The sequence below is a fragment of the Macrobrachium rosenbergii genome, chromosome 3, assembly GCF_040412425.1.
Source record: "Macrobrachium rosenbergii isolate ZJJX-2024 chromosome 3, ASM4041242v1, whole genome shotgun sequence".
Lineage (NCBI taxonomy): Eukaryota > Metazoa > Arthropoda > Malacostraca > Decapoda > Palaemonidae > Macrobrachium > Macrobrachium rosenbergii.
The window spans coordinates 54,509,692-54,531,456 of NC_089743.1; the positions used below are offsets into that span (position 1 = coordinate 54,509,692).

Consider the following 21,765-nt stretch of genomic DNA (forward strand, 5'->3'; position numbering starts at 1 on the left):
TATATATATATATATATATATATATATATATATATATATATATATATATATATATATATATATATATATATATATATATATATATTTATATATGCATATGTCCTTGAGTTTGATCGTGTTATGAGAAATGAAGTGAGGCTAGCACCATCACCCCTAAAAACTCACGAAGTGATCGGATGGCTGTACCATTGTGAAGTCAACCCTGCAAAAGGCGAAAAAGGCATTTGTTGGAACGTTTGCGTGCGTGTTCGTATGTGTGTGTGCATCTTGATAAAAAAAAAAACCTTAGAAGAATTCATTTCGCAATTAATTTTATTTCTATATCACTAAATTTAAGTTTAATTGGTAATTAAGAATTATTTTTTCCAAGTTTAAAGGGTGATTATCAACCCAGTAGTCTATCAATTTTCTTTAGTAACTTTCCTTCAAAGTCAACAACGTTTTAAGGTAACTCCTCTTCACTGGAATTAATTTCAGTTTGCAAGTAGGAATGTAATTTTTGTATCTGTCTTCTATTCTTATGGGAAAGTCAGGAATAAAACTAACGAATGAATATGTTTAAATTTCGTAACGGATTTTTTTTATTTGCAACGTTTTCGAAACAAAAGCTCGAGTGGTCGTTTTGGTGGGAAATTTCAGAACTTGGAGAATGTTCATGTTACTATAGTTTTTCGGAGTTCGAAAAAAAACTCTGTGAGTTCTGTTATGTAATGATTAGCTGCGCATTTCACTTAGCAGAAAATATACTGAACTGTAAGCAGGTTTAGTGAATACTCAAGAACAACTATGAGGTTGTACAGAGGTCTTTAAATAGCTACTACACTTTTGCTGATTGCTTTCGTAGTAGTAGACCCGAAGGAAATTAATCGTGGTTATTGCACTGAAGGGAATACTTAAGTTGTTATCTTTGCAGTTATGGGAAAGTGAAAGTAGGCAAAACATTATACAGTAGAACATCCTTGACAGGAAATGTCCCTGAAATTAGTTAATCGTTTAAATATCGCTTTCCAATCATGCAGTTCAATCAAACTACTCATTCAACTACCTGCTTTAAATGGAGTCAGATACGAGCATGAAATTAGGGGCATAGCAGGGAAAAGGAGAGTCCACAAGATTCAATACACAACAATGGCTGTCCTATTATTTTCTGTCAGAACCTGTTAACTGATAAAAGGCGAAATTTCTTCTGATTCTACTTATTCAGACCATATTCACAGCAGTTCTGGCTTGAGTTGATGTGGAGAAGATAAATACGCCATAACTTTTTAGCGTGATCATTTTTATTTTTTGATAACTGTCAGTTCCATGAAATATAAATTAACATCGTAAAGAAGAGAAACAAAGGAAACTGGAGATAACATTCGGGGTCAAAGGAATCATCTTAAGCGTAGCCGACCTGAGGAGCCGGTTGGTATCCTTTGGCAGGCTGTGGGTAATAAGCTTCTCCCTGGTAGGACACTTCGGCCACGTATCCTGAGTCACCGTTGACGTAGTAAGTGACCTTCTGCAGACGGCCGTCGGGAAGCTGCACGTAGTAGGTTCCCTTGGTGTCGTAGCCGTTTCTGTTTTCCTGGTGTCCGAAGTCGTTTCCTGAGAAGTCGTCCTTCACGGCGTAGTTGAAGTTGTACTGAGCAGGACCCTGGTTTCATCGAAGTAAAAAGAATAAGATAAATATACGTTGGGTTTAATTAATAAAATCAACAAAATATTTATTACGAGGAATTACTAGCTTTAGCAGTAAGAACAGCATTATATTTTCGGAATAACATTTCAGCAGAAATACTTACCACAGGAGCAGGAGCGTGATAGGATGGCGCAGGAGGCCCATAGGATGGAGGTAAATCGGCATAGGCACATGCAACTGCAACAGCTGCCAGAACCAAACCCTATGACAACAATCAGAGTGTGAAAATCTCCGTAATGTCTTAGAAATTACGATGTACAAAGCCAAGTTTCCCTAACACGAAAACATTAAAGCAAAAATGGACGGAGAAGGGTAGCATCTAATATAACTTAGAGGTGAGCGGTATGTAGGCAAAAATTTGAAAATACACTGGTGAAGGTCATAACTATTAATGATGAAATATTATAGGGAAATTCATAATAAATGAAGGAAAATAAGGCAAGAATAAAAAAGAATGTTTGAACACTTCTTATGTTGTGGGTAAAAAAAAAAAAAATTAAACTTCTTGTAAACTGAACGGGTAGCTTTCATTAAAGGAAGCTTGAGAATATTGAGATAATATCTACTACACAGTCTCATTCCTATAATTTCCTTCGCTATCCATTACATTTCCTTAAAGTAATTTTTTTTTATATTTCGAATTCAGAGCAAAATCGAAAAGTAAAAACTCCTCGTATAATCACCTTTAGAGCCATGTTGTTACCCAGATAGTGAACCAGTTGAGTGAATTGAGAGGAACACCCCGAGATATATATAGCGTCCTGTGGTGCTTCGATTAGCCCCGCCCACTCATCAACGCCTTTGAGGTGATAGAGTTGCAGCGAAAGCTCTTGGAGGAAGTGACGTCATTTCAGGTTGTCTGTCAATCCGTACAGCGCTCGTATGATTTCAAGACTATTGTTAGCCTTCGTTGAAATGAATATCCTCAAAATTTCGATAAAGTAAATATATTCGTTTTTATATTATAGTACAGACTAGCCCAGAACTATGCATAAATGCGCAAATCCAGGTATCCATTTATCCATTTACACACACACACACACACACACACACACACACACACACACACACACATATATATATATATATATATTTATATATGCATGTATATATATGTATATATATATATATATATATATATATATATATATATATATATATATATATATATATATATATATATATATATATATATATATATATATGATTATCATCACTTTTGTATATATATATATATATATATATATATATATATATATATATATATATATATATATATATATATATATACATATACATACATACGCATATCTATATCACAAAAATGTACCACAAATATCGCTTAACATAAAGCTCACTATATCTTGGGGATAACTTACACCTAACAGGATTATAACTGATAAGTGCTTCTGAGCCAATTAAGATTCGAACCATGGTCCTGTTTAGAAACATTATTAGGCAGCTATCAAGAGATATAAAATTTGATAAAATCTGATACCGACTCTGCCTTTGGGGTTCCATCTTTATCATCTATATCAGCCCGCATCCACCGAGCTATCTGATTAGTAAGATTGTAACACTTGGCTAATTATGCATTTTTGCTTACAACCGTGACTTTTTTATGTTAACAAATATTAAACCACAAATGTGATTTAATACCGAACTCACTATACTTTTGGGAATAACTTCTACCCAAGGTGAATTATAAGTTCCAAATGCTTCTGGGGCGGCCAGGATTGGGCTGTCGAAGTCTCTGTCCATCGTTGTTTCTAAACCAGATCATGATTCGAATCCTGGCCAAGTCAAAAGCAGTTCATTTTTCTCCCTGACTCCAGCCTAATACAATGTTAGCATTTAATAACGGCTTCTTGAACCTACACTCCCTTGCTTATTGTTTAATTCCTCACTTTAACCTTTCCATTAATATTTATAAAATGAGTTTAGTAGAGCTGATTCTAGGTTGTTACATTCATTTGCTTTTAGCACTTGAAGGTGCCAATATTCATAGAGATGGTCACGAAAAGAGATCTCACCTGTTACTTTGGCAATTCCCCCACGCTAAAAATACAGTTGACCAGTTCACACTGTTCTCTCTGATACCCATTCCTCCACGACTCTGTACATCTCAACCATGATTCCATCTTCCCTATAGTCTTATCAACTTTCTTTTTCATTTATGTTTTACCTATCTTTTTTTTCACTCTTGTTGGTCACTCCAGTAGCTCTGTAACAATTCTTACTCTTTCCTCTCATCTTCTATAAACTGTGTTATACAATCTCACCATCTCCCCAGCGGTATTCGTTACAGAATTACCAGGATTCCATCTCTTTTCTCCTCTTATAACTTTTAACCATTCATATACCTACAGTTTACTTCATTTAAGATCCGTTTCCTCAGTTTCTGATATTCCACACTTCTTTTGCTTCATTTCATTCTTTCCTTATGTGATTCTCTAGTTCTCTGTGCTTCCCTTCATCTCCGCCATAAAAAAAAACCTCCTTCTAAGCATTCAAGTATTTCCTCTTCAATTCAGTACTTCCTTCCTTCTCTCTCTCTCTCTCTCTCTCTCTCTCTCTCTCTCTCTCTCTCTCTCTCTCCTTTCCAGTAAATCTCAAGACGTCTCCACCATATCCTCTCCATTATATCACAATCGTCTTTAACTTTACAAGTAACGCCATTGCCATCAACCTCTATTGAAAAAATTTATAGATAAATAAATCAATTATTACCATCACATCTTGCCTCACTGTGGCTGATTAAACAGTTCCAGCAAAATCTGTTTCAATCGTGTATTTAATATTTTTACTTCATTTTGTTGGAAGATATCAGCCTGGTTCCTGTGGGTCTGTAGATATTAATGGAGTAGTTTTGCCAATATAAACACTTAGCTTTTTTTAGTAACTCGCTTTCCAACAATTATAGGAAGAAACACCATTTTGATTGCGTTCCTTCTTTAGTAGCAAAGGCCTAATTTACTCCTTGTTACCATCCTAACGTCAGAGCAGAGGCATTGCTCTTACAATTTTTCTTTTTATTTATTTATTTTTCATATAAAACTGCTGCATACAATCCTTTCTTGAAAGGCTATCATTATCACACAGTCAAATGAAGATCTTATTCCTTATTCAATAAGTGGATGAAGAAAGGTTTGAAAATTAATTCCACAACAATTTGAGCTTTTCCGTTTATTCTTTTTTATGAGGGCCAATTTCATAGAACATAAGTTAGTAAAACAACAAAAAACTCAGAGGATCCTCCATAACATTAACGGTAAAAAGGGTCATCTTAAGCGTAGCCGACCTGAGGAGCCGGTTGGTATCCTTTGGCAGGCTGTGGATAGTAAGCTTCTCCCTGGTAAGATACCTCGGCAACGTATCCAGAGTCACCGTTGACGTAGTAAGTCACCTTCTGCAGACGGCCGTCGGGAAGCTGCACGTAGTAGGTTCCCTTGGTGTCGTAACCATCACGAGCCTCCTGATGGCCAAAGTCGTTTCCTGATAAGTCGTCCTTCACGGCGTAGTTGAAGTTGTACTGAGCAGGACCCTGGTTTTATCAAAGTTAATAAAATAAGAAAAAATATATGTAGGCCTCAGCGATTAAATCAATAATATACCTGTCAAGAGGAAATTACCAGGTTTACCAGTAAGACCAGCTTCACAATTTGAGAATAACATTGCAGCAAGAAATCCTTACCACAGGGGCAGGAGCGCGATACGATGGCGCAGGAGGCCCATAGGATGGAGGTAAATCGGCAAAGGCACATGCAACTGCAACAGCTACCACAATCAAACCCTGTGACAACAAAGCATGAAAGCTGCTTAATAACTTGAAAATGATGACTTTCAATTCTTGGTAGGAAGGTTGTAACTGGATTCCTTGGATAGATGGATAAATTGATTACACTTTTTTTCACATAGGTTTTTGTTTGTTCATTTTTCATGTGGTTTTTATCTGGCAGTAGCAGTCTGATTTTCCAACTAAGGTTGCGTCTAAATTAATAATAATAATAATAATAATAATAATAATAATAATAATAATAATAATAATAATAATAATAATAATGACGTAATCGTAATAGTAAAAAAGGCTGGGAGAAGGAGGAAAGGTCTAAAGTTAGGCACCAAATAAAAAAAAAATCTCTGAATTCTTTAATTCGAGGAAATTGTCTGAGAAACAGATTCTCCTTGACCTTAATAATAATAATAATAATAATAATAATAATAATAATAATAATAATAATAATAATAATAATAATAATAATAATAATAATAAACTGATTGCATGAACTGCTTGATAGGCCTTTTGGGGGGGGGGCGGGGTGGGCGGCCAAAGTTGTGCTTCCCAAACAGAAAACAGAAATCCAAAGATGAACGGAGAAGAGCAACATTAGAAATAACTTAGAGGTGAAGTGGTTGGTAGACAGAAATCTAAAAATACACTAGCAAAGGCAACTGCCCATAATGGTGAAGTATAACAAGGAAATTAAACGATAAACAAATGAAAATTAGGCAAGAATAAAAAAATATAAGAATGAACAGTTGTAATGCTGTGAACGTAAAAAATGTCATTTAGACTTCTTTCACTGTCCATCGCATCTTGTTTAAAATCATTCTCTGTATTTCGAATTCACCATAAAATTTAAAAGTAAGAAGTCCCCATGCAATCACCTTTAGAGCCATGATGTTACAAAGACAACGAACCGGTCGAATGAATTGAGAGAGAAACTTACAGGTATATATATAGTGACCTGGTAGGTTGATTAGCCCCGCCCACTCATCAACGCCTTTGAGATGATATAGAGTTGCAGTGAAAGCTCTCGGAGGTAGTGACGTCATTTCAGGTGGCTTGTCAATCCGAGCAACGTCTGAAAGATTTTAAGGTTATAGTCAACCTCCATTATTATTAATATATATCCTAAATGTTCTGATGTAGATATATTCGTTTCTGTACTGTAGTACGCTCGCTCATTTGCAAATATCCATTTACATACAAAACAGATATATGTACACACACACACACACACACACACACACACACACACACACATATATATATATATATATATATATATATGTATATGTATATGTGTGTATAACTGATATATATATAATGCATACTATATATATATATATATATATATATATATATATATATATATATATATATATATATATATATATATATATATATATATATATACCAAAAATCAGTCCTCATAAGGATAAGCAATACTGGTCAAAAAATAAAAGTAAATAGAATAATGGTGAGTGGTGGTCTCAGATATGGAATGAAAACTGGTCTTTCCTAATCTGTATTTGCTTCCTTTTAAGATATATATAAATGGATCTCGACCATTGTAGCAAAAGTCATTTAAAAAATTTTAGCTATTAGTGTGTGTATTGACGTTTATTGAAATTTAAACATCGGAATTGTTTATGACGAGAAGAAAAATGGTATAAGCTTCTGTTAGAAACAACATTTTAGAATACGATAAAAGTATTTTATCATGTCTGTATCATATGTGCGTTTAAATTAAAATTCTGGGAATATGAAAAAAAATTGTAAAAACACAAGTAATCTTTCGACATGAAAAAGACAGAAATTCCAATACTTCGTAGAATTTTACGTTATCATATTTCTGCAACTCTCTCTCTCTCTCTCTCTCTCTCTCTCTCTCTCTCTCTGTAAAAAATGTTCAGAAGTTTCTTCGACCCAATTGAGTTTTCTGTACAGCGTATAATGCTGTGTGAAACTCTTAGCCACGGCCCATGAAACTCTCAGCCGCGGTCCATGAAACTTTCAGCCACGGCCCGGTGGTGGCCTGTGTTGTTGGCACCTATAGCGGTGTCAGACGCACTACCATGGCCAAGTTTAACCTTAAATAAAATAAAAATTACTGAGGCTAAAGGGCTGCAATTTGTTATGTTTGATGACTGGAGGGTGGATGATCATCATGCCAATTTACAGCCCTCTAGCCTCAGTAGTTTTTAAAATCTGAGGGCGGACAGAAAGTGCGGATGGACAGACAAATAGCCATTTCAATAGTTTTCTTTTACAGAAAACTAAAAATTCATTAACGCATCAATTTTTTTTCTATAGATAATGATTGATGCCTTACAATTAGAAGTTCCAGCTGAGTACTTCTGCCATGTTGCCGTGTTTAACAGTGGATTTCAGTTATGAACAAGTACCATTTAGCTTATCCTCCTCGTTTCGGTAGTGTAAGTTTGCTGAGCTATTGAAAAGTTATCACTTACAGCTGAAGCAAACTGAAACCAAAATGATTCTTAGTTTTCATCTTCATATATAGATTATATAAAGGTTTCCTTTTTCATTTTCTTTTTCTTCTTCTCTTCTTCTTGTTCCTCTATTTTCTCTGGTTTGGATGATAGTTTGCAATTTGGCAAATATTTTTTTTTTTATGTCTCTTACCCTGACCTACTCTGGTAAGCGACAAGTAAATTAAAATGTTACTTCTTAACAATATTTTCCATGTTCCAACAGTTTGGATTAAGATGGTTTTGACCTTGAAATCTTGAACTCAAGGGTCATTTCAAAGGTCAACACTGAATTTTTTCTCTGCTTTTCATGAAACTTGAAAAGAAGTAGCCTAAAAGTGGGTTGGCAGGTTCCCAAAATATTTTTTACCCTGGTTCATTTTTCGCTGTTACAGGTCAATTTAAAGGTTAACATTAATTTTATTCTCAAATTTTTTTAATGAAACGTGATAGACAGGAGCCTTAGAGGTTTCTGAAGGACCAAAAGTTATTTTTGTTTCCCCAGAGTTAATTTTTCTCCGTCTATATATTCTTTCCTTTCGTACCCCCTCTCGCCATTTTTTACTTTTGTCTTTTTTGACAAACTTGAATCTCTATGCCTAAAGGAATTGAAATTGTCATCTCCTGAATGTTTGAAGCAGTACTTCTTATAATGGAAATTCTACCCTTTTACTATTTTGTTCGTCTATGACACACACGAAACTCTCCCCGACCATTGATGTCTCTGCGGCATTGCTTTTTTCCCATAATATCATTAATCGCCCTAACATCACATTCCTAGATCAAAACTGACCAAGCCTGTATTTTATCATTCTTTTTCTACACTGTAATAATGTATTTCTACTTTGCAATATAATTTTCACTTCATTAGACATTCTCTTTGCTGCCACAACCTTAATCCTAGAGCAGCTCTAATCATCCAGCTACCTGAGCATTTAAATCACAGGTACTTTGTTCCTGGTGTTTTGTTATTTGCACATTGTCTCAGCCTCATATGTACTTTAGTTACATTAACTTAATCCGCTTTATAAATACTAAATTACAATTATACTGCACAGCAAATTGTAGATAAGCTCTTCATCGCAAGCCAACGAATCCATATTATGCAGACATTGTGCTATAAGCAGTATTGTCTAGTATTCAGTTCAAGTTCACCTTCTACCTTCCATTTCATGTAAAGTGGCAGATGCGATGAGTTTTGCCTTGTATCAGATCTAGAACTTATTTCACGGTTTATTGAATTGGAAATAAGTTATCCAAAAGTTTAGTTCAACTATAAACACTTGCGTTTAACTCCTATAACTTCTGCAACTAGATCAAAGAATATGATTGTAAAATTAGTTACAACTCTAGCTTTGCCTTTTATTCGTTTTTATCAGGGCCAATTTCATAAAACAAGTTAATATACTAACAAAAAACTCAAAGGATCCTCGATAACATTAACGGTAAAAAGGGTCATCTTAAGCATAGCCGACCTGAGGAGCCGGTTGGTATCCTTTGGCAGGCTGTGGGTAGTAAGCGTCTCCCTGGTAGGATACTTCGGCCACGTATCCAGAGTCACCGTTGACGTAGTAAGTGACCTTCTGCAGACGACCGTCGGGAAGCTGCACGTAGTAGGTTCCCTTGGTGTCGTAGCCGTTTCTGTTTTCCTGATGCCCAAAGTCGTTGCCAGAGTAGTCGTCCTTCACGGCGTAGTTGAAGTTGTACTGAGCAGGACCCTGGTTTTATCAAAGTGGAGAATAAGAAAAATATATGTAGGCCTCAGTTATTAAATCATTAATATATGTCATCAGAAAATTACCAGGTTTAGCAATAAAACCAGCTTTACAAGTTCGGAGTAACATTTCAGTAGAAGCTCTTACCACAGGAGCTGGAGCATGATAGGATGGTGCAGGAGGTCCATAGGATGGAGGTAAATCCGCAAGGGCACATGCAACTGCAACAGCTATCAGAATCAAATCCTGTGACAACATTCAAAGTATGAAAAGCTTCTTTACATAATGGAAATAACGAAATACAATATTTGGTGTAGAAAGGTTGTAACGGGACTTCTTGAAAATAGATGGTTAAATTAATTACATAGTTTAATTTTCATATATTTGAATTAATTTGTTAGCTTTCTTTTAGTTTTAAAGTTCATTCAGTGTTCCTCCTGGATCTTAATATATCAGCAAATAATAATGATAATTGACTGGAACAATATAAACGTTCAGTAAATTTGACAACTTTCGTCAAAAGAGTTTTAAGAGCATTGATATAAAATCTACTTGTCATTATTTCGTCAAAGCCCCTTACCCTTAAACAACATCGTTTTTATCGACTCTTTCACTGTCCATTTCATTTCCTTTAAATTCATTTTGTGTTTTTCGAATTCACCTTAAAATTAAAAGAATAAGAAGTCCACGTATAATCACCTTTAGAGCCATGTTGTTTCAAAGGCAGTTAACCAGTCGAATGAGCAGAGAAGAAAACTTCCTGGTATATATATTCTGGTGTGCTCTGGTAAGCCCCGCCCATTCATCAGTGCCTTTGAGGTTATTAGAGTTACAGTGAAAGCTCTCGGAGATCGTGACATCTTTTCGGGTGGCCGGTCAATCTAAGCAACGTTTGTATGATTATAAGTATTGTAAACCTTGATTATAATTGATTTCCTAATTCTTATGAAGTAGATGTGTTCGTTCTTATATAGTAGTAAACATGTGCACACCCACAAGCGCAAAAGTGCATTTCATTATCTTGATACTTCCAAGAATGATAAATGGTTATAAAAAGGTTTAAACTGTGCATTCCTATGTTGTACTTATCTTTAGATTTTTAATTCAAGAAATTTTTTCATATATTTTTATTCAAGAAATACTAACTAATGCTGCTCGTTTTTGATCTTGTGAAGTATATGGTATCAGTGTTTGCCAAGATATTTGCCATGCTACTGGATGTATTGGCATTTACAACAAAATTAAACTAAAAGCAAAAAGTTTAATAGCAATGTTTTGGAGTTTTCACCTACAATTTGGAGTAACTGGCCATTGTAAAGGTCATGAAACTATCTGTATGGATACTCAATTTTACTTTGCCATGCTTACATCACTTAGTGTCCAGCGTCACAGAGGGTCACAAACAGTTCAACATGGTCACAAACAGTTCAAAATTTGCTTTTTGGTTGGCTATTCATATCCTATCTATTCTAAATTCTGCAGAGACCCTACGCATCTCAACCAAAGACTCCGTCCACCTTAGAGCCTTACTGGCTTTCATTCTTATAAATTCTTTGTGTCATCTTTCATTATTGTTGGTCCTGCAAGAGGTACAGAAATAATTCTTACTATTCCCTCTTTTCTTCCATAACCTCTGTCATATACTCTCACTATCTCCAACACTTCACCCTAATCAGTGGAGAAATTCCCGGATTTTAGTTCTTTTCCCTTATAATTATCATTTATGCATCTTCAGTTTCCTTGAAAGATTTTTTTCTCTTTTGTCAGGACCCTTCAAGGGCTAAGTTGCGTATACTAAGACTTCGCAGATTATCAAATTTCAACAGGAGTTCCCCAAAGTTAGTCACGATAGGTGAGATAACAGTCAGTGTTCAAATATTAACAAAGATAAAAATACCCAAGGTAAAAATAGTAAAATATATTTACAAGCACGATTACAAGCACGATACAGATAGAAATTATAGCCGGAACCACTATAAATACATCAATATATGAATAACATTTCCAGTTACGATGTATACAATAATCTCAGCAAAACACCCACACTATTAGAGAAACCAAAAGCACACTCAAAAATAAGGTAGTCCCGAAAGAAAAACAATAACGGCCAGAATGAAAGCCAACAATTTACAAAACTAAGTTGCCCTAACAAATATAAAGTAGCCACTAAGAGTTTCAAGCTCCACAAAAATCCTTATGAGGAACTGCAGGTTGATGCATTGAGACGTAACGGAGTAAAGCAAGGAGAGAAGGGGTCCCCCCACAACACTCAGCTGAACGTTATTCAAGGAGACGGGAAGGTATTCCCCACTTCTTTAAAGGTCTGCAAACCAAAACAACGATCTCCGCACGGAAGGTCCAGGTTTCTCCAAAGTCACCAAAATTAACACCTGCTCACAGCGAGGTTCCCCAGGCAGATACTGGCCCAAGACTATGCTACAGCAAGATGAGGCAGCAGCGTTGCAGCAGGAGATAACTGCGAAGAAAACGCGAATAGATGCAGAATACAGGTGCAAACTTGCTGGAACCCAAACGTACCAACACGGAGGCCAGTACTGGACTGACCTACCAGGGCACAGGGACTTCCGTTTACACCTCGGAAGTCCAAGGAAATCAAAAACAGGACTCTGAGAAAAAACAGGCCAAGGATCAAAACAGGAATGGAAACTCAAAATAATGTGGAGGAAGAAATCTCAAAACCTTAATGGGGAAACTAAAATAAACAACAAAATAGGGTAAACTAAAGCTAATAAAAAAAAAAACAAAGTTCTAACACTTCACAAACTCTGATAACACATAAGTCCTTTGCTTCATTGCATGTTCTACTTATTTACTACATATTCTCCCTTGAAAGCCCCCCTTACCAACATCCATGAAAGTATGTATTCCCTATGCCACCCATATTGCCTCGGAACTCTCTCTCTCTCTCTCTCTCTCTCTCTCTCTCTCTCTCTCTCTCTCTCTCTCTCTCATCTTTTCGATGAGTCATGTCACTAAATAGGGTACAATAAGGGAATGGGCATCAAATGAGAATATTAATTGCGTAATATAGTTCCATGGCGCAATTCACGTTTCCCTTAACTTGAAATATGCACCAAGTCTTACAGTAACACTTGTCTGTGAAAACCAAAAGTTCCGGTTCACAGGTGCCTGCTTAGTCCTGCTCAATGAATGTAACATAAGGCAAGTGTTCTAACCTTAACTTCCTTAATGCATGATCAATACCATAATAAATTCGCAGTGCTTGGCATAGCACACTACTCCTCCTTCATTATTTTATGTGTGCCTCCAGGTCAGTTTTGTTTATTTCTATACGCTTCATTCACATACCTGAAACTGACACTGATGTTCGTTGTAGGGTTGTTGAGTGGTTATCAGTGAGTCTATTTATTCCCGGTTTTATTTATTTATTTTTTATGAATTTGAAGTTACTTGTTCTTTCAATTTTCAGTTATTTTGATATATATATATATATATATATATATATATATATATATATATATATATATATATATATATATATATATCATTTTATCATAACTACATTGTAATGCAGAATGATGTTCGTAACTCATAGTCCAAGGGCTTGTTCTACGCCCTAAATTTTGTAATCCACTAATCCATTGATTATACTGAACTTTATTGAAACTGAAGGAAATATAAAAAAACAATATTGTAATATAAAATTGTTTTTAAAGGATATGCTGCTGTTTGTTTAAGATTAATCTAGCCTTGTGTGAATCAGGGTCTTGCGCTTTGAGCAGACCATAAGTGAAGAACTTTCGATGGAAATAGAGAAAATAAGATTTCGATAACTATCGTATATCCTACTCAAGGTACTGCTTATTGCACAAGAGGGTCAAATATCTGTGTTTCTACGATCATTATCATACTACTGAGAACCCTGCTATTACGTCTGATGTCATAGTTTACGTTACAACTAGCCTCTCTCCGGGTGCTAATTTAATTTAGCTAAGTTTCCTTTTAAATTTCTTTGATTTACTCTGATAAGTGTCTTGATTATCCACATTAGGCTGTGGCTTCAAATAGCTATTTCCAGAATACGATCCATATCCGATGCTTTATTAAGATTTTATCAACGAAAATCTATTAGACACGGCCCTGAAATGCAGAGTAGTACTCATGATTGTTAGGTGCTATTAGATAGTTTTACCAGTTTAAACACCGTAACCAGGTTTTATCAGTCACTTTGCTATTAACCAAATTATAAGAAAATATATAATTTTGGTTATGTGTTCCTTATTTAGTTACAATGGCTTAAGTTATGTATTATTACCATCTTTAACATCAGTTGTGAGGTATTGTATGTTTTAATGTATTTATTTTTTATCTTATAACACTATACCCCATAAAATCCTTGCATAAATAGTAATAGGTGTTTATTAAATGCCGTCATTGATGTTAATTGACAGTTTTGCATTTTTCCGATATTCTGTAGAAACACTTTCTTTCAATTAGATCGAATCCAGTTATTTTTGAAAGCTCTGTAATCACCACTTTGCTAGAAATATATTCAAACAAAACGTCAACAGTACCAAAAAAAAACTGGAAAAGTTCCTGAAACCTTCCTAGGGTTTATAACTGACTTTCTGTAAACTGTTAGTAATTTTGTTTTTACAGTTTAATTTTTTATTTCACTTTTAGTAGAATTTCTCATACATTTCATTATTCACAAATTTCAGTTTCGCTAATGTAAACTTCTTTTTAAATACTTAGTTGCAATAATACTGTCCAACAAAGTGCAGATAAGCTTTTCATCAAGAAACAACGTCTCCACTATATTCAAGCATTGTGCTAAAAGCAATATTGTTTAGTTTTCAGTTCACCTGACCCCTCACACAATGCAGTGAATTTTGACCTTGTATTAGGTTAGGACAACATAGCAGCGCTCAACTAATTAATTGGAATGAAATTATTAAAAAAAAAAAGGTTTAGTTCAAACCTAAACATTTACATTGAACTCGATTGCAATGAAATTCGTTAATATATAAATATTTTATAAGGTATAAGAAATTAGTTAAACCACAAATCTAGCTATTTCTTTTATTTGTTTTTATCAGGGCCAATTTCATAAAACATAAGTTATAGTATAATAACAAAAAAGTCAAAGGACCTTTCATAACATTAACAGTAAAAAGGGTCATTTTAAGCGTAGCCGACCTGAGGAGCCGGTTGGTATCCTTTGGCAGGCTGTGGGTAGTAAGCTTCTCCCTGGTAGGACACTTCGGCCACATATCCAGAATCACCGTTGACGTAATAAGTCACCTTCTGCAGACGGCCGTCGGGAAGCTGCACGTAGTAGGTTCCCTTGGTGTCGTAGCCATCTCGAGCCTCCTGATGGCCAAAGTCGTTGCCGGAGTAGTCGTCCTTCACGGCGTAGTTGAAGTTGTACTGAGCAGGACCCTGTTTTATCAAAGTTAACAGAATTAGATAAATATATGTTGGATTCAATTATGAAATCAATTATATATATCCCACAAGGAATCGCCAGCTATAGGGTCAAGAACAGCTTTACACCTTGAGAATACCATTTCAGCATGAGTCCTTACCACAGGAGCAGGGGCGTGATAGGATGGTGCAGGAGGTCCATAGGATGGAGGTAAATCTGCAAGGGCACATGCAACTGCAACAGCTGCCACAATCAAACCCTGTGACAACAACCAGAGTATTAAAATTTCCCAATTATCTTCGAAGTCTCGATAAACAGTTTCTGCTAGGAAGAGTGTTACTGTGTTCCTTAGAGGTAGATGGATGTACTGACTGCATATTTTTTTCATATTTGTTTTGCCTTGATAATGTTCTATATAGTTTTTTATTTGCTAGTAGCACTCTGATTTTCCTACGAAAGTTGCATCTATAATAATAATAATAATAATAATAATAATAATAATAATAATAATAATAATAATAATAATAATAATAATAATAATAATAATAATAATAATGACAGTACTGAATGAGGTTGTTGCAACAGTCAAGGAAGGCGGCAGAAGAAGTCCATAGTTATGCAGCAAATGGAAATAAAATCACTGTACCCTACGTGAGATGACAAAACATCTCTTTGGGACATCCATATGAATCACTGTCAGTATGATGTTAGAGAAACAGGCTCTCATTGACCTTAGTAAATCAACAAATAATAATAATAATAATAATAATAATAATAATAATAATAATAATAATAATAATAATAATAATAATAATAATAATAATTATTATTATTATTATTATTATTATTATTATTATTATTATTATTATTATTATTATTATTATTATTTCGTCACATATACTGCTTTAGGGGTCGGGTAAGGAGCCAAAGTTGAATTTCTCAAACACGAATACACTAATTCAAAAATGGATGGAGAAAAGCAACATCCAAATTAAATTTGACGTGAAGAGGTAGGTATAAAGAAATCTAAAAATATACGACAAACGCAACATCTAATGATGGGAAAATATATTAAAGAAATTAGATGATAAATAAATGAGAATAAGTCAAGGGTGTAGAAAGCAAAAACTTGATAAATTGTGGTGCTGTGAGCGTTTAAAAACCGTTTAAACTTCTTTCACTATCCATGACATAACATTAAAATCATTTTCTGTGTTTCAAATTCACCATAGAATTGAAAAACTAAAAGTCTTCGTATAATCACCTTCAGAGACATGTTGTTACAAAGACAGCGAGCCAGTCGAATGAATTAAGAAGCAAACTTCCGGTATATATATCATTCTGGTGTGCTCTGATTAGCCCCGCCCATTCATCGACGCCTCTGAGGTATTAGAGTTGCAGTGAAAGCTCTCGAAGGTCATTCCATCATTTCAGGTGGCCTGTCTGTCCAACCAACGTTTGTATGATCATAAGTTCATTGTCAGCCTTCTAACATTACAATCAGTATCCTAAATATCATGTTGAAGCAGATGTATTCTTTCTTAAACAACCATGAGCAGATGCGCGCTTGAATATCTTAAAACGCCCAGGAATGCTGTACATATACTTTCTGATATATTGCCACAAAACACCCTGCATAAGAATGGATAATACTGGTCACCCAAGTTTCGCAAAGAATAGTCTTGGCACGATCTGCTTCTGTTTTCCTTTAAAATATTTAAATAAATCTTGATCGCCTTAGAATGATAGTATTTCAAGATTTTAGACGCGTATGTAAAAGAATTATATGCATATCGAAATTTAACCATGAAAGTTATTTATACAAAAATTATAAATGGTTCCTGATTCAGTTAAAATTGTATTCTTTCCATATCATATATGTATTCAAATTTAGAGCGGAAGCCGTTTATGTAAAAGTGTAAAACCACAATTACAGTTTCTTTATCAAAAATACAGAAATCCAAAATTTCTACAACCGAAATTACAACTGTTTTAATCCCTTGTTCTTTCTCAATTTCAATCTATAATAAAAATTCATTACCGCATTGACGCACCCACAGCTAATAATCGATAGCTCTTTACACTTCAACCGTGATTCCATCTTCCCTACAGCCTTACCGACTTCGTATTGTCGTTCATTATTCCTGGTCCCTACAGTGACACTATTATAATTCCTAATCTTTTCTATAAGCTCCGATATATAACCTCATCATCTTCCAAACACTTCTCCCTCCATTGCCACCGAGCTGTCAAACAGTCTTCATCACAAAATTACCTAGATTCCATTGCTTCTCTCTTCATAACTTTCAGTTACTTCTGCCGAGGTTTATCTCTTCGCTCTCTCTGATACTCCTGTTCATCTTCCCCTCATTGGATTTTATTATTTGTTTTTATTTATTTATTTATTTCGTTTTTGTTCTCTGTACTTTGCTTTGCCTTCGCCCTTTAAAGCTCTCCTCCTCTCTAGTATAGTATATCCTCTGCTACCCAATGATGCCTTACAACTCTCTCTCTCTCTCTCTCCTTTCAAGTAATTCTCCACAAGTCCCCATCATTTCCCCTCTCATTATTTCGCAATCGTCTTCAATTTTACATGTACTGTCATTACCATCAACCTCTCTATAGATGATTTGTAGATAAGTTAATCAATTTTTGCTATCACAAGGTGGTCGAATCTTGCCTCAGTGTGGCCTAACTTGTTCCTCATTTCAATCATTATATTAGAATGGATGTATTGCTTTTGCAATTATTCCTTTTCAAGTATTTTTCTAAAACTCACCTTGCATAAATGGCAATCATTATTTCTTGCAGACCATCATTATCATTAGTTGACTGAACATTAATTTTTTCTATTCTTTTTAGAAAAGCCCTTGTTTTTCAGGTTTCCTTCGTTGCTTAAAAGATACCAGATCCAGCCTAGTTCTTTTCTGAAAGATATCTAATTGCCACTTGGAGATAAATTTTTATTCAAGCAAAACATCGACAGTAATAAAATAAACCTTAAGACTCGCCGTATTGTCATTTGGAGTTCAAAGCTGATTTCTTTAAATTTTTTTAATTCTATTTAGGAGTTTTATTTTTTATTTCATCTGTTAGATTCATTTTGCAATTCATATACATTGTCATTACTCACATAATTTAGTCGCACTGACATAAGCAATTTCGTTGATGATAATTTAATGTAAGGCTGCGTTAAAAAAAAATGTAGATTACCGTTTCATTACGAACCATCCATAATATGTAGACATTGTGCTAAAAGCAATATTGTTAAATGTTCTGAATTATATCACATGTAGATTGAAAGATACCATACATTTTGCCTTGTATCACAACAAGAAAGTTGTGCTCTAGTAATCGGACTGGAATGAAATTATTCAGAATGTTTATTCTAAAGCGGACTCTTTATATTTAACACAGATAACTGCACTATAACGTCATTAGGCAACACATTCATACAGTCGAGTGAAGTTCTATAGCTTTAAGATTTATTGCTCTATCAGCAATTAGACCAAGTGATAGGTTTACAAAGTTAGTTACACAACAAATCACACTTTTCCTTTTATTCGTTTTTATCAGAGCCAGTTTCATAAAACATAAGTTAATATAATAACAATTCTAAAAGCATCCTAGATAACATTAACGGCAAAAAAGGGTCATCTTAAGCGTAGCCGACCTGAGGAGCCGGTTGGTATCCTTTGGCAGGCTGTGGGTAATAAGCTTCTCCCTGGTAGGACACTTCGGCCACGTATCCAGAATCACCGTTGACGTAGTAAGTCACCTTCTGCAGACGGCCGTCGGGAAGCTGCACGTAGTAGGTTCCCTTAGTGTCGTAGCCATCTCGAGCCTCCTGATGGCCGAAGTCGTTGCCGGAGTAGTCGTCCTTCACGGCGTAGTTGAAGTTATACTGAGCAGGACCCTGGTTTTATCAAAGTTAACAGAATAAGATAAATATATGTTGGATTCAATTATTAAATCAATTATATATATCCCACAAGGAATTGCCAACTATAGGATCAAGAACAGCTTTACACCTTACGAATACCGCTTACCACAGGAGCAGGAGCGTGATAGGCTGGTGCAGGAGGTCCATAGGATGGAGGTAAATCCGCAAGGGCACATGCAACTGCAACAGCTGCCACAATCAAACCCTGTGACAACAATCATAGTATTAAAATTTCCCAATTATCTTCGAAGTCTCGACAAACAGTTTCTGCTAGGAAGTGTGTCACAGCGTTCCTTAGAGGTAGATAGATGTACTGATTATTTATTTCTTATATTTATTTTTCTTTGTTGCTTTTCTATATTGTTTTTTATTTGCTAGCAGGACTCTGATTTTCCTACGAAGGTTGCAAATATAATAATAATAATAATAATAATAATAATAATAATAATAATAATAATAATAATAATAATAATAATGAGAGTACTGAATGAGACATTGCAAAAGTCAAGAAAGGCGGCAGAAGAAGTCCATAGTTAGGCAGCAAATGGAAAGAAAAATCGGTGTACCACTACGTGCAGGGACAAAAGATCTCTTCAGGACATTCATATGAATCAGCGTCATGATGATATTAGAGAAACAGGCTCCCACTGACCTTAATAAATCAACAAGTAATAATAATAAAGATCATTAGTTGATTACATATTCTGCTTTAGGGTCCGGGTAGGGATTCAAAGCTGAGCTTCTCAAACACTAATGCAAGAATATTAAATTTGAGGTGGAAAGCTAGGTAGGAAGAAATCTAAAAATATACTGACAAAGGCTCCATTCAATGATGGGGAAGTATATTAGGGAAATTAGGTGATAAATAAATTAGAATAAGGTAAGGGTTTAAAAAGTAAAAACTTGATGAATTGTAGTGCTGTGAGCGTTTAAAAACCGTTTAAACTTCTTTCATTATCCATCGTAGAATATTAAAACCATTTCACGTATTTCAAATTCACCATAGAATTGAAAAACTAAAAGTCCTCGTATAATCACCTTCAGAGACATGTTGTTACAAAGACAGCGAGCCAGTCGAATGAATTAAGAAGAAAACTTCCAGCTATATATATCATTCTGGTGTGCTCTGAATAGCCCCGCCCATTCATCGACGCCTCTGAGGTATTAGAGTTGCAGTGAAAGCTCTCGGAGGTCATGACGTCATTTCAGGTGGCCTGTCTATCCAACCAACGTTTGTATGATCATAAGTTCATTGTCAGCCTTCATTACAATCACTATACTAAATATCATGTTGAAGCAGATGTATTCTTTCTTATACAACCATGAGCAGATGCGCACTGGAATATCTTAAAACGCCCAGGAATACTATACATATACTTTAGGATATGTTGCCACAAAACACTGCATAAGAATGGATAATACTGGTCACCCAAGTTTCGCAAAGACTAGTCTTGGCACGATCTGCTTATGTTTTCTTTTAAATTATTTAAATGGATCTTGATCGCCTTAGAATGACAGTATTTCAAGATTTAGACACGTGTGTAAATGCATTATATGCATATCGAAATTTAACCATGGGAGTTGTTTACACAAAAATGATAAATGGTTCCTGATTCAGTTAAAATTGTATTTCTTTCCTTATCATATACTTATTCAAATTTAATGAGGAAGCTGTTTGTGAAGAAGTGTAAAACCATAATTACAGTTTCTATATCAAAAATACAGAAATCCAAAATTTCTACAACCGAAATTACAACTATTTTAATCCCTTGCTCTTTCTCAATTTCAGTCTACTGTATAATAAAAATTCACCACCGCATTAACACACCCACAGCTAATAATCAATGGCTCTTTACACTTCAACCGTGATTCCATCTTCCCTACAGCCTTACCGACTTCGTCTTGTCGTTCATTATTCCTGGCCCCTACAGTGACTCTATTATAATTCTTAGTCTTTTCTATAAGCTCCGATATATAACCTCATCGTCTCCCAAACACTTCTCTCTCCATTGCCACCGAGCTGTCAAACAGTCTTCATCACAAAATTACCTGGATCCCATTTCCTCTCTCCTCATAACTGTCAGTTACTTTTTCCGGGATTTATCTCTTCACTCTCTCTGATAGGAATGGGACAACTGGCCACAGCCTAACTAGCCGCGGCCAACTGGCCGCAGCCTAACTGGCCGCAGCCTAACTGGCCGCCACGGTAACATCTAGAAGAGATGAAAAATTCTCTCTCTCTCTCTCTCTTTGTTTATTTATCCGTAGCTACTATGTCTATAGGGGCTTTGCACTTCGCCACTTAGACTGTTTCCTTTTTACAAATACGATACTGAATGGTTGTAATTATTTTAATTGGATGTAAACTATTTTATGTACAACAGTTCTTATATTCGTAAAAAATTACCTATTTGGGAAATAATAAAGTTTAAGTTTACATCGCAGAATGTTCAGTAACAAAACTCTTTCTACAATGGCAACAGAGGAACTCTCACAAAGAGGAAAAGAGGAATATGTGAGTGATGGATATACATACGTTTTCGACAGACTTTGTGCTGATAACGACACGCAGTTTTGGAGATGCGAAAGAAGTAGGTTATGCAAGGCGTGAATTAATGTAAAGAATGGTGAAACTGTAAAACAAATAAATGAGCATTCGCATAACGCTGACCCAGCTCCAGTGGAAAAAGAAAAAAACAATTTAAAAAATAAAGTTGCGGGTTACAGAAAAAAG

At 35.1% G+C, this 21,765-nt stretch overlaps 5 protein-coding genes across 5 annotated transcripts; all 5 read right to left on the reverse strand.

Moving 5' to 3' along the window:
* Window positions 1-1,302: 1,302 nt before the first annotated feature.
* On the reverse strand, window positions 1,303-2,385 carry LOC136855788 (cuticle protein 7-like). The gene is made up of 3 exons (XM_067133147.1): window positions 2,368-2,385; window positions 1,788-1,886; window positions 1,303-1,639 (listed from the first exon to the last, which is right to left on the reverse strand). Exons 1-3 carry the CDS (start codon window positions 2,377-2,379, stop codon window positions 1,382-1,384), a joined length of 369 nt encoding a protein of 122 aa, XP_066989248.1. The 5' UTR covers window positions 2,380-2,385; the 3' UTR covers window positions 1,303-1,381.
* Window positions 2,386-4,578: 2,193 nt separating this feature from the next.
* Window positions 4,579-8,343, reverse strand: LOC136851343 (pro-resilin-like). The gene is made up of 3 exons (XM_067125396.1): window positions 8,334-8,343; window positions 5,379-5,560; window positions 4,579-5,228 (listed from the first exon to the last, which is right to left on the reverse strand). Exons 1-3 carry the CDS (start codon window positions 8,341-8,343, stop codon window positions 4,971-4,973), a joined length of 450 nt encoding a protein of 149 aa, XP_066981497.1. The 3' UTR covers window positions 4,579-4,970.
* Window positions 8,344-9,317: 974 nt separating this feature from the next.
* Window positions 9,318-10,686, reverse strand: LOC136855754 (pro-resilin-like). The gene is made up of 3 exons (XM_067133116.1): window positions 10,378-10,686; window positions 9,826-9,924; window positions 9,318-9,681 (listed from the first exon to the last, which is right to left on the reverse strand). Exons 1-3 carry the CDS (start codon window positions 10,387-10,389, stop codon window positions 9,424-9,426), a joined length of 369 nt encoding a protein of 122 aa, XP_066989217.1. The 5' UTR covers window positions 10,390-10,686; the 3' UTR covers window positions 9,318-9,423.
* Window positions 10,687-14,735: 4,049 nt separating this feature from the next.
* LOC136855729 (pro-resilin-like) lies at window positions 14,736-16,381 on the reverse strand. Its single transcript, XM_067133090.1, has 3 exons — window positions 16,353-16,381; window positions 15,249-15,347; window positions 14,736-15,102 (listed from the first exon to the last, which is right to left on the reverse strand). The coding sequence occupies exons 1-3, from the start codon at window positions 16,362-16,364 to the stop codon at window positions 14,845-14,847; spliced, it is 369 nt and encodes a 122-aa protein (XP_066989191.1). The 5' UTR covers window positions 16,365-16,381; the 3' UTR covers window positions 14,736-14,844.
* A 2,252-nt stretch (window positions 16,382-18,633) lies between these two features.
* LOC136855731 (pro-resilin-like) lies at window positions 18,634-20,098 on the reverse strand. Its single transcript, XM_067133104.1, has 3 exons — window positions 20,070-20,098; window positions 19,138-19,236; window positions 18,634-19,004 (listed from the first exon to the last, which is right to left on the reverse strand). The coding sequence occupies exons 1-3, from the start codon at window positions 20,079-20,081 to the stop codon at window positions 18,747-18,749; spliced, it is 369 nt and encodes a 122-aa protein (XP_066989205.1). The 5' UTR covers window positions 20,082-20,098; the 3' UTR covers window positions 18,634-18,746.
* Between the last annotated feature and the right edge of the window lie 1,667 nt (window positions 20,099-21,765).